At 51.5% G+C, this 16,017-nt stretch overlaps 2 protein-coding genes across 3 annotated transcripts in view; one reads left to right on the plus strand and one right to left on the minus strand.

The window, feature by feature from the left end:
• dnajc17 (DnaJ (Hsp40) homolog, subfamily C, member 17) overlaps positions 1-7,524 on the plus strand; it is a 33,344-nt gene extending 25,820 nt beyond the window's left edge. For both annotated transcript variants that reach the window (XR_009931397.1, XM_062470034.1), the window contains one exon: positions 7,268-7,524. Coding sequence is in view for 1 of the 2 variants with exons in the window: in XM_062470034.1 (XP_062326018.1) it covers positions 7,268-7,384 (117 nt within the window). In the remaining variant the exon portion in view is untranslated. The remainder of the gene's footprint in view (positions 1-7,267) is intronic.
• Positions 7,525-11,658: 4,134 nt separating this feature from the next.
• gchfr (GTP cyclohydrolase I feedback regulator) lies at positions 11,659-12,817 on the minus strand. The gene is made up of 3 exons (XM_062470093.1): positions 12,649-12,817; positions 11,959-12,053; positions 11,659-11,856 (listed from the first exon to the last, which is right to left on the minus strand). Exons 1-3 carry the CDS (start codon positions 12,682-12,684, stop codon positions 11,727-11,729), a joined length of 261 nt encoding a protein of 86 aa, XP_062326077.1. The 5' UTR covers positions 12,685-12,817; the 3' UTR covers positions 11,659-11,726.
• Positions 12,818-16,017: the final 3,200 nt, after the last annotated feature.

The raw sequence follows: 16,017 nt of genomic DNA on the forward strand, positions 1-16,017 counted from the left end.
GGTGATGACGTAATGCAGGTGAGGAGACGGCCTCACCTGCTGGCAGGTGATGACGTAATGCAGGTGAGGAGACGGCCTCACCTGCTGGCAGGTGATGACGTAATGCAGGTTAGGAGACGGCCACACCTGCTGTCAGGTGATGACGGAACACATTTAGTCATTTAGCAGACGCTCTTATCCAGAACACACAGAGCTTAAAGTATTCTGGCACCGTGCCGGATGTCCGGCGTGCGGCCGTGAGAAAAAACAAAACGTGCTTGCGGTTTAATATTTTCGAGTCAATTGATTTCACCTACCAATCAAATGAGAGGAACGCAGCTCTAACTAACGTTACAGCCTATCAGAAGCAGAGCAGGGCGGGTCCTGGCAACACAGTGTGAATGAGATCCATACGTCACATTAGCGTTGTCGGTGAAAGTATGGAGCGCAAATTCATGAAGCCTGGGGATGATGTCCTACCCATAGATAAAAGACTTGGAATAAATGGCGCTGGGCGTGGATAGAAGGTAGAGACGGCGAGCCTTTTGGTGCCAGAAACTGAGAGAGCCTGGTGCTTGTTTCTGCACGTTTTGCTCGAGGAAGTTACTATATGCCAGCAGCGGTAAGAAAGTGCTTGCTCGTCATGAGTTAGACCCCGGTCATAGAGCCGCTGCCCGTGCACTCAACTTACCACAACGTTGCCAGGAGCAATGTTGCAGCTGACACACCATTGTATGACTGACCGCGTCTGTGACTTAAAATTTCGCAGTCACTGGTCACTGTGTAGAACATGTAGTAAATGGTGCCATTGAAGATAAGTCCGTCTGAGCAGAAAAAAGGTTCAGGCTCAGGATTTTTCACTTTAACCCCTGAACACTACAATCAGCTCTCACTGCTTGGGATCCAAGTCCAGGTGGTTGTTAACACAGGGTTATGTGCAGGTGGGGGAACACAGGGGCTGAAGTAGAAGGTCTACAGACCAGGGACAACTTGTACAGTGTCTTCTTTGTAATCTGGGTGAAGGCAGCACCAGCGGAAGTTGTCATGATACGCAAGGCTTTTCTTGATGTGAATGATTTAAGGATAAAAACAAAACATTTAGGAGGAAGGGTATTAAATTTGGAGAACGGGTGTATTTGTTTTGGTTTGCGAGTCACGTATGAGTGGTGATGTGTGTCTGTCTTACCTCTCATACTCTAAGTGTCTGCAGTTACGGAGTGTTGCTTTTTCCTGGGAGTTTTTTTTCATGTCTTCTTTTGGGGGTTTAGGTTGGTTGAGGTGCCGATCTACGGGCGTATCTGGTCTCTCCTGGTTCTGCACGGCCTTTTTGTCTAAGAGCTGTCTCCTCCAGCCTGGGTGATGTTTGTATAATATCCTATACCAAACTACACTCATCCTACACTACAACTACACTCAGCAAAATGTGCCCTCTGGCCAGGTCTTAAAGACGTCTTTTGGGGAAGCTTTTCTCCCGCTCCTCTTACGAGAGTTAGACTGAGGGTTCTTAGCAGGCCTGTATCCCTCCATGTTTTGATATGAAATCTGTTGCAATCAGAGGGCCCTTTCCCGGAAGGTAAGCCTCTATGTGAAAGACATAATTCTGGTATTACAAAGATGTATTGTTGAATTTTACATAGCGAATCAGCCCGCTCTCTTATTATAGGAAAGCCAGAACACATCCATCATAGCGAAATAAGCCAGAGCACAGGGAGTTCACGTCTCCACAACCATTTCTCTTTCATTTTGTTTATTTCTCTTTCTTTCGGGCTTCCAAATGCCCAGTCTCTCTCCTATCCAACAGGCCCCAGTCTCTCTCCTATCCAACAGGCCCCAGTCTCTCTCCTATCCAACAGGCCCCAGTCTCTCTCCTATCCAACAGGCCCCAGTCTCTCTCCTATCCAACAGGCCCCAGTCTCTCTCCTATCCAACAGGCCCCAGTCTCTCTCCTATCCAACAGGCCCCAGTCTCTCTCCTATCCAACAGGCCCCAGTCTCTCTCCTATCCAACAGGCCCCAGTCTCTCTCCTATCCAACAGGCCCCAGTCTCTCTCCTATCCAACAGGCCCCAGTCTCTCTCCTATCCAACAGGCCCCAGTCTCTCTCCTATCCAACAGGCCCCAGTCTCTCTCCTATCCAACAGGCCCCAGTCTCTCTCCTATCCAACAGGCCCCAGTCTCTCTCCTATCCAACAGGCCCCAGTCTCTCTCCTATCCAACAGGCCCCAGTCTCTCTCCTATCCAACAGGCCCCAGTCTCTCTCCTATCCAACAGGCCCCAGTCTCTCTCCTATCCAACAGGCCCCAGTCTCTCTCCTATCCAACAGGCCCCAGTCTCTCTCCTATCCAACAGTCTCTGCACCGCCCTCACCCAACGCTGACTGCTTTCTCTTTCACACTTTACAACCACAATCTCCACAGCCAAACTGTGAAGCGCACTGTTCCATCCTCACATTGCCACTAACGAGACACGGGCTCAGTGCTGTGCAGAGATGGCAGCAGTACACACAACCTTCACTCAAGTACAGATGTTTAATAAGACTGATAAAAGTTTGTGCTGACTACACTTTTTCACTCGAGTTAAAGAAGTATTGGCTCTTACATAGTAAAAAGTAACCATTACTACTACTTGTTGGACCTCACATCATATCCATACATTAATACAAAAATACATACAACAAAGGTTTGTAGGATTTTTAAACTTTTATTTTAGGATTTCTTTAGGGATTTTTTTGTGTGAACCTTTCTAACCTTTTTTTCACACACTCCAAGACAAAAGGTTATATGATATCTATGAGGGGAAGGAGAACAGAGAAGCCTAAAACTCAGTAGAGTAAACCAAGCAGAGTACAGCAGTCCTCATCAAGTACCTCAATAATGCATTTTTTAAACCTTTCAAACTTTTTTTTTTTCTTCCCCAAACTTTTTTTTTCCTTAAATATTGTTTCTCTGGAAACGTTTTTTTTCTTATGTTTTTTGGGGGAGCATTTTTTCCACATACAAAAATAAGAATAATTGCAAACCTATTTTTTTTTTACAATAATATTTTAAACAATACGTTCCGAGGTAATACCATCACCTCCCCTAACAACATAATGCCACAGATGCAAGCGTTGCAAGTTCACCTCACAATTTCCCCAGAAATTGTACCCTCAATAGTTATATTAGTTTGTTACCTACCTGAATTCAAAACATGATCCGATCACAAAACTTTATATAAATGGAGGCAATTCATTTAGACCATTTTTTTAATCCAAACTTTGACCACATAGGTCTTTGTAGAGTGATATTTGGTGTGAACTAATTTGAAATGTGAGAGAGGGCTTGTGTTTGGGCATCCAGAAGCCAGATGTGTGGTGGTTGTGTGTCTGTTATGTTTGGAACAACACACAGGATGTGGACTAGGGGCCTGTTGCTGTACTCATAACAGTTTCAGGATGCAGGATTTGCGCTTTCATGACTACAGCGTCTGGAGCTGCAGACCTGGACTACTCTGGCACTGTTGTCTCTCCCCATGAAGAAGAATGATTGATCTTCTCTGCGCTGTGTAAAGCCAGACGTTTGTCTTCACAGGAGAGTCTCGTTAGCTGTGGCATGTCTGATTCCACTGCCAGGGTGCATTTGTTTGACTTAGCAGGAGTGTCTTACAATACATCTTACAAATTGCAACAAATCCACTCATTTCGGATCATTTATTCGCATCTTGTATGGGATCTTTTGTTTATTAAACAGAGTTCTGAATCAGCCTATCGTTTCATATCTGGCCTGCAGGAGCTGGCAGCGGCTCAAGCAGTCAGGACCCCTAACCCCCTCAGAGCCACAGGACGGCCCCTGCTTGGTTTGGCCCAGGGAGGCTGGAGGAACCCCCTGGAGAAGCCTCCTGAGGTCAGAGTGTTCTGAGGGGGGGTGATGGAGCCCTGAGGGGAGGTGATGGAGCTCTGAGAGGAGGTGATGGAGCTCTGAGAGGAGGTGATGGAGCTCTGAGGGGAGGTGATGGAGCCCTGAGGGGAGGTGATGGAGCTCTGAGGGGGGGTGATGGAGCCCTGAGGGGGGGTGATGGAGCCCTGAGGGGGGGTGATGGAGCTCTGAGGGGGGGTGATGGAGCCCTGAGGGGAGGTGATGGAGCTCTGAGGGGGGGTGATGGAGCCCTGAGGGGAGGTGATGGAGCCCTGAGGGGGGGTGATGGAGCCCTGAGGGGAGGTGATGGAGCCCTGAGGGAAGGTGATGGAGCCCTGAGGGGAGGTGATGGAGCCCTGAGGGAAGGTGATGGAGCCCTGAGGGGGGGTGATGGAGCCCTGAGGGGAGGTGATGGAGCCCTGAGGGGGGGTGATGGAGCCCTGAGGGGGGGTGATGGAGCCCTGAGGGGAGGTGATGGAGCCCTGAGGGGAGGTGATGGAGCCCTGAGAGGAGGTGATGGAGCCCTGAGGGGGGGTGATGGAGCTCTGAGGGGAGGTGATGTGGCTCTGAGGGGAGGTGATGTGGCTCTGAGGGGAGGTGATGGAGCCCTGAGGGGAGGTGATGTGGCTCTGAGGGGAGGTGATGGAGCCCTGAGGGGAGGTGATGGATCCCTGAAGGGAGGTGATGGAGCCCTGAGGGGAGGTGATGGAGCCCTGAAGGGAGGTGATGGAGCCCTGAGGGGAGGTGATGGAGCCCTGAGGGGAGGTGATGTGGCTCTGAGGGGAGGTGATGGATCCCTGGGGGGAGGTGATGTGGCTCTGAGGGGAGGTGATGGAGCCCTGAGGGGAGGTGATGGAGCCCTGAGGAGAGGTGATGGAGCCCTGAGGGGAGGTGATGTGGCTCTGAGGGGAGGTGATGGAGCCCTGAGGGGAGGTGATGGAGCCCTGAGGAGAGGTGATGGAGCCCTGAGGGGAGGTGATGGACCCCTGAGGAGAGGTGATGGAGCCCTGAGGGGAGGTGATGGCTCCCAGTCCTGTCAGCCAGGGACGTCCCTGTCTATCTGAGCGGTACACAAATGCTCTCTCCAAATGCTCTCTCCTGTGAGGGCTGGTGGTATGCAGGTTGGTGGTCTGCAGGCTGGTTGTCTGTGAGGGGGGATGAGCCTAGCTGGTGTGAGTCTAGACGATAATGGGACCTTATGACATCACCCCCCCCCCCCCAGCTCACTGCGGTCCTCAGAAGTAGATTGGAAACACGAGGTAATAAGCTGGACATGTTTCTCCTGCTTATCTCTCCTGTCTGGGGCCCTGCATCTCTCTGGACTGGATGTCAATAGGAGAATGGGTCATAATTGACCAAATCTGATATCTGTTCTCCCTCCCGCCTCCCCAACATCACCGACAGCTCAGCTGTGGAAGTCATGGAACACACACACACACCCACAGGTCAAACATGGAGCAGATCTCATCTCATCTGTCGGGAAAACACACTGGCCACCTGCATGTTTAGTCAACTCACACTGCACTGAGGAACTCTCTCTCTCACACACATACACACTGACTCACTGACTCACTGACTCACCCTCACACACACACACACACACACAGTGTGACTCCATCACACCCTCCGGCTGCTGGAGGTTGTGATGTCAGGACTGGGCCAGGATCAGATGTGGGTGAGCTTTTGGTAGACCCCCATCAGCTACGCCACTGATGTGTGTGTGTGTGTGTGAGTGAGTGTGTTCACGGTGGTCAGTCATTTACATTTTACATTTAGTCATTTAGCAGACGCTCTTATCCAGAGCGACTTACAGTAAGTACAGGGACATTCCCCCGAGGCAAGTAGGGTGAAGTGCCTTGCCCAAGGACACTACGTCATTTGCCACAGCCGGGAATAGAACCGGTAACCTTCTGATTACTAGCCCGACTCCCTAACCGCTCAGCCACCTGACTCCCATGTCATGTGATCACGGTGGTCAGTCATGTGATCACGTGGTCAGTCATGTGATCACGGTGGTCAGTCATGTGATCACGGTGGTCAGTCATGTCCCCACAGCTGCTCACCCTGACACGCTCATGGTCCATGCCCAGGGAGGCACAGACCTCGTGCTGAAGCAGTCTGCCGTTGGAGAAGGCGCCCACTAGAGGGCGGTGCAGAGCGGAGGTGTGTGGGCAGGGGGCTGGGGGGCGGTGTTAGAACGGCAGGAAGGTACCTACGTCCTTTTGTTTGGTTTAATTGAAGAGACAACAGTTGTTTATTTACCTAATGGGACTTGCGTGATATTTCATGGTTACATGTCAGACAAGGTCTTGAGCTCACATTACTGGAATGATAATCACAGACTCCCAGCCCCGCATCCAGGGGCAGAGAAAGAGGCTGTCTGCATCCACACACCAGCCCTCCCCTCCCCCCCTCCCCCTCTCCTCCCTCCCCCTGTCTCTCTCCTGCTCGCGGATGCAGGACTACCCTGTGATCTCTTCCAGATGCTTTACCTCAGAGACACTCCTCCTCACTTTTCACTCTCTCCTCCTCTCCTGTCTCCTCTTCTCACGCACACGCTCTCTCTCTCTCCCTCCCTCCCTCTCTCCACAGCCACACACGCACACACACACAGACTGCCTCTTTCCCCAGCTCACTGTCTTGTTAAAGAGACACTTCCTTGGCACTGCAAACTTCCTTCATCTAATCCTATAAAACAGGTTTCTTCTGTGGACCCTAAGTCCCCTTCCCTCTCGGATTAGGGACAGTGAGTGTTTGTGTGTGTGTCTGTATGATATAATAGTATTACATGTGTGTATCAGTGTATTGAGTTTAGGTGTGTGTGCGCGTGTCTGTGTATGATATAATAGTATTATGTACGTGTGTGTGAATACGATGAGGCGATCCGATTCTGTCTGCATAGACCGTGTGTGTGAGACTGCACAGGGCCTGGGGGGTCCAGCCTGCTGGCCCTGGCCTACAGCTCTTCATGTTTGCTATTGTCATCCCACTTGTACCTGAGATGAAAACGTTGGGCTCCTCCCCCTCCTCTCCACCCCCTTCAGCCCCCCCTCCTCTCTTCTCTCCTTTTCTCTCTCTCTCTCTCTCTCTACTCCACTCCACTCCCCTCTCTACTCTCCTTCTCTCTCTACTCCACTCCACTCCCCTCTCTACTCTCCTACTCTTTCCTCTCTCTCTCTCTACTCCACTCCACTCCCCTCTCTACTCTCCTACTCTCTCCTCTTCTCTCCCCCCTCCACGCTCATCATCTCTCCTCATCTCTCATCCCCTCATCTCTCCTGCCCTCATCTCTCCTCCTCTCATTTCTCCTCTCCCTGTTGTAAAAACACAGACACTGTGGGCAGGCGAACCGTCCCACCTGGATGTGATTGACGTGTGTCTCTGCTGCCCCCTGCAGGGCTCCCTGAGCAGCGAGCGGGACTACGAGAGCGTGGTGCTGATGAAGATGAGGCAGGCGGCAGAGAGACAGAAGCTTATTGAGCAGATGCAGAGAGAAGACGAAGAGGGGTCCTAGCAGAGGAACAACACTCACACCTGTCCTCAACAGCAGCTTTAGTTTCATAAAGCCTGCTTCCTCTGGGGTTCAAATTTATTTTCATGATTATAATTTTTTATAATGACAAATCGACTGTAATAAATATCATGTTTACTGAACTGGCTTACTGGTGACTGTTTTAAGTGTTTCGGTTTTACAACATCACTATCAGGAGGTCATCCTGTTAGATGACAGACCCTACCCCCCGGCATTTAACAGACAGACCATAATTAAGATTCACCTCATCTTAAAGGTCCTGAGCAGGCCTGGACCCTTGAAAGTAGTTGATGCTTCTGACCCTCTCCAAGTACTGAAACGCAGTCTGGTGGAGCTGCAGTTTGGTGGTGCTGCAGTCTGGCTGGGCTGCAGTCTGGTGGAGCTGCAGTCTGGCTGGGCTGCAGTCTGGCTGGGCTGCAGTCTGGCTGGGCTGCAGTCTGGTGGAGCTGCAGTCTGGCTGGGCTGCAGTCTGGCAGGGCCGCGTGCGAGGACTGGCCCCTGGGGTTGGTAAACACCGTCTGAAGGTTCACCACATTGCAGAGGCATTATTGTGAAGAACTGCAAGGACACAGCCATGTTTTCTCTCGTTTTTTAACTTCTCTCGCATGCTACGCTGTTCAATTTCAAATGGAGTATTTGTATAAAAAAAGGCCTGTTCCATGTGAGGATAAACCATGACATTGTTTTTTATTGACCAACAGTTCATAAAATCGAAAAGGAAAAAACGATTTCCTAATCTCATTAAGTGAGTTTCACAATGGAGGGTTTGTCGAAGGGCGTCTTCGAGGAAGAGGTGTCTGCTGGGAAGGCTGCCCCTTGGGATCTCCGGCCAGACTGTGGTCTCCAGGCCGGAACACACCCATCCTCAGAACTCCATGGAACATCCTAGAAACAAAATAGATGCATTTGCTGGTCCCCTGAGAATCTGTGGTGTTGTGGAGGCTCCGTTCGTGGGCGCAGTGTTTCCTCCTGTCATCGTGTTGTTTAGAAGCCTGTGGGCCCACTGAGATCAGACATCCATCTCCCCAGCACCTCCTCCCTGTGAGCCCCAGCACCTCCTCCCTGAGAGCCCCAGCACCTCCTCCCTGTGAGCCCCAGCACCTCCTCCCTGAGAGCCCCAGCACCTCCTCCCTGTGAGCCCCAGCACCTCCTCCCTGAGAGCCCCAGCACCTCCTCCCTGAGAGCCCCAGCACCTCCTCCCTGTGAGCCCCAGCACCTCCTCCCTGTGAGCCCCAGCACCTCCTCCCTGTGAGCCCCAGCACCTCCTCCCTGAGAGCCCCAGCACCTCCTCCCTGTGAGCCCCAGCACCTCCTCCCTGAGAGCCCCAGCACCTCCTCCCTGTGAGCCCCAGCACCTCCTCCCTGAGAGCCCCAGCACCTCCTCCCTGTGAGCCCCAGCACCTCCTCCCTGTGAGCCCCAGCACCTCCTCCCTGTGAGCCCCAGCACCTCCTCCCTGAGCCCCAGCACCTCCTCCCTGAGCCCCAGCACCTCCTCCCTGAGAGCCCCAGCACCTCCTCCCTGAGCCCCAGCACCTCCTCCCTGAGCCCCAGCACCTCCTCCCTGAGCCCCAGCACCTCCTCCCTGAGAGCCCCAGCACCTCCTCCCTGAGCCCCAGCACCTCCTCCCTGAGCCCCAGCACCTCCTCCCTGAGAACCCCAGCACCTCCTCCCTGTGAGCCCCAGCACCTCCTCCCTGTGAGCCCCAGCACCTCCTCCCTGAGCCCCAGCACCTCCTCCCTGAGCCCCAGCACCTCCTCCCTGAGAGCCCCAGCACCTCCTCCCTGAGCCCCAGCACCTCCTCCCTGAGCCCCAGCACCTCCTCCCTGAGAGCCCCAGCACCTCCTCCCTGAGCCCCAGCACCTCCTCCCTGAGCCCCAGCACCTCCTCCCTGAGAACCCCAGCACCTCCTCCCTGAGCCCCAGCACCTCCTCCCTGAGAACCCCAGCACCTCCTCCCTGAGAGCCCCAGCACCTCCTCCCTGTGAGCCCCAGCACCTCCTCCCTGAGAGCCCCAGCACCTCCTCCCTGTGAGCCCCAGCACCTCCTCCCTGAGCCCCAGCACCTCCTCCCTGTGAGCCCCAGCACCTCCTCCCTGAGAGCCCCAGCACCTCCTCCCTGAGCCCCAGCACCTCCTCCCTGTGAGCCCCAGCACCTCCTTCCTGAGCCCCAGCGTTACACAACACCCAGCTGCAGGCTGGCTCTGTGGCTCTGTGGCAGGGTGGAACCCATCTGGTCCTCCACACACTCCTCTGCTTCCTCAAAATTCACTCATCAGATGGTTTTGTTTACAGTTTTTTTTACGTTCAGCCTTTCCTATACCCGAGCCGGAGAAGACACACTCTGTCCCAATGAGACGAGCGGAAACACTGCGACAGCAGCAGACTTGGAGCGGGCCTCAGCGCTGCGGCTTGGTCTGCGTGCGGAGCAACCCGAGGACTCTTCATCCCTGAGACGGCTGGTTTCCAGCGTGAGCGCTGCAGCCTGGAGACGTCTTCCTCGGCAGGTCCGTGCAGAGGCCTGCTGCTCTGCACGAGCCGGCAGGTTCTGTCTGGTCCCGGCCCTGGACGCTCCTCACTAATTAGAGGGCTGCTTTGATACCGGGCCTGTTGGAGACCGTGCCAAGTCACGTCGTAGGCAGCAAGCCTGGCAAAGGCTTAGCGACCAGAGCTGGCCTGACGTAAGACACGCACGCAACTCAGTTTAAATGAGGCTGTAAATGAGGCCACCCAGCATGGCTGGCTCTTCTACTTCACCCTCCCTTCCAGACCTCTCCGCTGGATACAGACACCCTCCACCCCAGCCTCCAGACGTCTCCGCTGGGTACAGACACCGGGGAGGGTGTCTGTCTGTCTGTCCTCTACTGTCCTCTACCTCCCTGGAGGTGGGAAACCTCCTCACAGCAGAACAGCAGCACAAGGCCCGCACACTTCTCTACTCACTGGTTTCCTCAGGGTGGTGAGACGGCTTACTGACCTCCTAACATGGTGAACAGTGGACAGTGAACAGTACGGGCGGAAACTAATTACAGTTGCTTATGAATCAAAACAGATTTCCATCCATTATATGTCATTTTTATTACCCCTTTCTACATGGATTGATACATTGTGCATTGTCACATTTTGTGCATGGAAAATTAACACATCATTCCTAATCTAGTGTAGTACATTTATTTGCTCTAATTGAGCCAAGAGGAAGGACTGATGGGCTGCCATCATGTTGGTTGAGGGGATATATTTGCTTTTCCTAAGTCCTAAAGCAGAGTAAACTAACTTTGGAAACATTCCCTGCACACATTTGCAGTCTACTGCAGTGGCTGTCGACTTAACAGAGTAAAACCACTGAAATACTCACACTGTGTCTTCATTATGGCACTTATTGCATCAACAATGACCTTGCTCACTAGTGGGGTGTAGCAGCGCCGCACCATGCAGCTCAGGGTTCAGCTCCCTCAACATAGAAACAAGCACTCACAGGACCGAGAGTAGTAGAGTTTGTAAACACAATCTCCCCAGTATCTAGGGGGGTCATGGTGGTCCCGTGAGGAGGTCGTGGTGGTGCCGTGAGGAGGTCGTGGTGGTCCCGTGAGGAGGTCGTGGTGGTGCTGTGAGGAGGTCGTGGTGGTGCTGTGAGGAGGTCGTGGTGGTGCTGTGAGGAGGTCGTGGTGGTGCTGTGAGGAGGTCGTGGTGGTCCCGTGAGGAGGTCGTGGTGGTGCCGTGAGGAGGTCGTGGTGGTCCCGTGAGGAGGTCGTGGTGGTCCCGTGAGTAGGTCGTGGTGGTCCCGTGAGGAGGTCGTGGTGGTGCTGTGAGGAGGTCGTGGTGGTCCCGTGAGGAGGTCGTGGTGGTGCTGTGAGGAGGTCATGGTGGTGCTGTGAGGAGGTCGTGGTGGTGCTGTGAGGAGGTCGTGGTGGTGCTGTGAGGAGGTCGTGGTGGTGCTGTGAGGAGGTCGTGGTGGTGCTGTGAGGAGGTCAGGCTGGACTGGAGAACGGGTCACCTCTCCCCTGCCTGTGTCTGATGCCAGGGTGACCAGCTGCCCTCCAGCCCCCACGATGGCCCCCCTCCAGCCTCCCGGACGGCCCCCCTCCAGCCTCCAGGACGGCCCCCCTCCAGCCTCCCGGATGGCCCCCCTCCAGCCTCCAGGACGGCCCCCCTCCAGCCTTTAGGACGGCCCCCCTCCAGCCTCCAGGACGGCCCCCCTCCAGCCTCCAGGACGGCCCCCCTCCAGCCTCCAGGACGGCCCCCCTCCAGCCCCCACGACGGCCCCCCTCCAGCCTCCAGGACGGCCCCCCTCCAGCCCCCACGACGGCCCCCCTCCAGCCTCCAGGACGGCTCACTCTGCCTCGCGGTGCAGACACCACACCAGGGTCTGCCCCACGCCCGTCATGGTCACCACTCGGAAGCCGATCTTCTCCAGCTTGTCCAGAACCAGCCGAGGAGGGGTGTCTACGTGGTACTCAGAGCTGCCAAAAGCAGGCACAGTTTATCCCCCCTCCACACACACAAATATATCATTTAATATTAGAATATAGTAAAATAGTTCAGTGGTACAACTCAATACTAACAAGTTGTTTCCCAGCATGGTGGTTTTCCTGGCTCCTAGGTAGGTCATGATGACAGGGTCTGAGTACTCGTCCCCCACCAAGGTCGGACCAGTCTCCTGAAAACAACAGCAGGAACAGCACACCCCTTAGCTGACATACAGGCACGTGTATCAACGCTCTGATCACCTTCACCACACCATGGCCGTGTTAGATCAGCCAACCAAATAGTGACTGGTTGATTACCGAACTTAACAAGAAACATAACAAGTCCAGTGCGTAACACGCCGGTGCGCCCTGGCACGCGCACTAGCCTACTCTTTAGATTATTCTTAAGAACAGACATAACCCCAAGTCGTTCACATTTCTGTGTTCTAAAAGATTGCACAATCGACTACACAAAATAACAGGCCGAGTCTATAAATCTTGGAACATAAGGTTTTAATTTAGGGCAGGCAGGGCACCATGGTAAAATAACGCAGCCTGCCATGTTCTGCAGTTTTTAGTTCTGTTTTCTTACTGATAAACATATCAATATACATATGTTGCGCAAACCCCAACAAGATAGATTATAACAGTATTGTTCTATAAAGCTAGTAATGATTAATCTCTGGCGACGTGTACGCCAATAATAGAAAGAGCGAAGGCTGTCCGTCGCATCGCTGCGTCTCTAACCGTGCAGACCAGACGACGAGGAGAATATAGGCTACTAACCAGTCTGATCTGAGTACTGACGAGGACATAAGGCATCCTGACTCAGCGGGGAATCCTCCTCTGGGAATAGATGTAGACGGGCTTCCAGACACGCGACAGTCTGCTCAGAGTTGTGCTTCTACTGACAGCGGAATGCGGAAACACCCATGACCATGGACCAATCACAGTGCTCCTCTTCATCTTTCAACAGAGCGGCAGCAGAGCGTGGACGCTCGTGTGCCTTCAGCTTGCTCAACAGGCTGTGTGAAGTTTGGAATGAAATTCAAATAAACACATGCTACACGAGACCAACCCAGCAAGGCTACATTTTCTAAAGGAGGATATTGATATGGTGCCAGTGAAACTTAAAATGCTCATAATGCGTTAGATCAAATGTATTCAATCTCAAAATGGCATCAGTTTCTATTTCAGTCTTTATCTCGAGACGTTTAGACTATTTACGTTTTGCTTGTCGAAAACTCTGGAGATGTAATCTCTGGCTGGAGTGTAATCTATAGCTGGGGTCCTGTTGCAATTCAAGCTATGCTCCCCTGTCGCGTTTGGCGGTCTGAAAATGTGCCATTTCTGTCATGGTTTGCCTGTGCAGTTCAGGTTTCTATTTTAATTATGTGGTTTTGGAAATTGTACACTATGTCCAGTGTGGTTTCAGCCAAACACGGACGTGAAGCAATATTGAAGTTTATATGTGAGGGGCTGCTTTAGGCTACAGCCTGTAAGTAAGTTAAACTAAACTCAAAACCAAGCCTGACGTTGGTTGATTTGAACTCTATGTAATCCTTTGCTGTCTGATTTGTGAAACTTTAACGTGACTTGATTTCCCGCAGTCAGTTTCCTTCGATCTAAAGCAGACTTTCCCGTCCTCGTTGGCGAGTCTAATATACAACTTTCCGTGCATCAGAGACAATGCTCTATCAGATGAGGTTGCAAAATAAGAGCTCCGTTTGAAAAGCAGCATTACTGAAGTCAGCAACTCTAATTTAATTCTTTGACATTGTATAAATGTCCTCCCCCGAGCAGCAATAACAAATGTATATTGGTCGTGTGAGTCTGTGAGGGAAATGAAAGACATACCGACGGCCCTACAACAATAAATACGCAGTCCGATAGTAATCAGCAATATAAATGTATTTTTGATGCCAAATAAGCCATTACTACTAGGCTACATGTTTTAGTGTCACGCTGGTAACTGGACCTTACATCATATTAATACATTAATACAAATTATACACTCAGCACATTTGTCAAGAATCCTTTTTGACGTCGACAATTTAGAACATCTCCCTCAAATGGCCATGGGTGATCAGGAATGTCTTCATGTAGACATCGCTAACTCCCTCTGTCTCATCCGTAACGTAGGCCTACATTTTTTCTAAACCTTTTTTTAAAACGGTGAAGGAGAGGAGAGAGGAGGAGAGGAAAACACAGAAGCCTAAAACAGAGTAGATTAAAGCACAGCGGAGTATAGTAAAGTCCTCATAAAGGACTCATCAACGATATAAACCTTTGTCAAAAATATCGTTTCTACCTTTCAAAACGTTTTTGTAAACTTTTTTTCCAAATATTTTTGAAAAAAAACTAACATGTTTTTTTTTTAACCTTTCACGGGCTCGGTAGACAGAGGAGAGGACTGTTTTTCAAAACCTTTTTTCGAAAATATTTTTTCAACCTTGAGAAACCTTTTTTTCTTCTTTACTTTCCTTTTCACACACACACAGTGAAAGGAGAAGAGGGACTTTTTTCAAAACTTTCTTCGAAAAAGTTTTTTCAACCTTTAGAAACTTTTATTTTTATGTCACACAGTTAAAGGAGAGGAGTACAGCAAAGGATAAAACAGAGTAACGCAGAGTAATGCAGAGCACCATTGAAGACAGTAGAGCATAGTATTGTCCTCATCAGTGATGCAAACTATTTAAAATATATAGACTAGTATGAGTAACCAGAGTAAGTTTCATGCATGTGTCACCTTCCTGGTCAAAGTTAGCAAGGGGTGCATTTCCTGGCAAGACTTTAAACGATAGTCTTTGCTCTGCTTTACTAGGGACTATATTACTGCCTAGTGTTAGGCCTATAACATAATATAAATAGGCTACATGTCAATAATAATACAGTAGCAGACATGTTAACGATAAAACACACCAATAACCTAACAGTGTTAATTTTCAAAAAGCTGCTGTAAATCTACTTGGTAGACTACTGCTATCTGTCCCACCAAAAAACATTCAAACTGGTTGATGGTTATGGAGAACTCGGTCTACGTTAACCACATGGTCGCAGGATCATGCTCTCGGTGTCTTGAATGAAGGCAATTAAGCTATAGGTAATGCCATCCACACACCGGAAACTGTAACACTTGCAGACGAGAAAGTTTTTCGTTCTCATGCGAAAAGTGTATAAATGTAGGAACTTTTTTTCAAAAATATTTTTTCAACCTTTAGAAACTTTTTTTTTCTCTAAACTTTCTTTTCTACACAAACAGTGAAAGGAGAGGAGGGACTGTCTCTGTGTGTGTGTGTCTGTGTCTGTGTGTCTGTGTCTCTGTGTGTGTGTCTCTGTGTGTGTGTCTGTGTGTGTGTCTGTGTGTGTGTGTGTGTCTTGCTTCTGTCCCGGTGTGTCCCCTCTCCTCTCCTCCCCTCTTGTCCTTTCTCCTCCCCTCTCGTCCCCTCTCGTCCCCTCCCCTCTCCTCCCCTCCCCTCTCCTCCCCTCTTGTCCTTTCTCCTCCCCTCTCCTCCCCTCTCCTCCCCTCTCCTCCCCTCCTCCAGCACGTGTTGCACCTCTGAGACAAGATCCTCCTTGACCTGCTTTTCTGTTGGTTGTCGTCTTAATTCCACCTGACAGCTTACGTTAAGCTGTGGGCTTCTGCAGCCAGTCCTGCTGCAGCCAGTCCTGCTGCAGGCTGTCCTGCTGCAGACTGTCCTGCTGCAGCCAGTCCTGCTGCAGACTGTCCTGCTGCAGCCTGTCTTGCTGCAGACTGTCCTGCTGGAGACTGTCCTGATGCAGCCTGTCTTGCTGCAGGCTGTCTTGCTGCAGACTGTCCTGCTGCAGCCAGTTCTGCTGCAGGCTGTCTTGCTTAATACACCTCAAAGGGATTTGTTACCTGGTCAGATTTCCCCTGCCTCCCTGCCTGTGTCCTGCGCTGGGCCTGCCTTCTTGCCCCCCTGCCTGTGACAGGTGTGTGCAGACAGGTGTGTGCAAACAGGTGTGTGCAGACAGGTGTGTGCAGATAGGTGTGTGCAGACAGGTGTGTGCAAACAGGTGTGTGCAGATAGGTGTGTGCAGACAGGTGTGTGCAGACAGGTGTGTGCAGATAGGTGTGTGCAGACAGGTGTGTGCAGACAGGTGTGTGCAGATAGGTGTGTGCAAACAGGTGTG

Source organism: Osmerus eperlanus, chromosome 9, assembly GCF_963692335.1.
Source record: "Osmerus eperlanus chromosome 9, fOsmEpe2.1, whole genome shotgun sequence".
Taxonomy (NCBI): Eukaryota; Metazoa; Chordata; class Actinopteri; order Osmeriformes; family Osmeridae; genus Osmerus; species Osmerus eperlanus.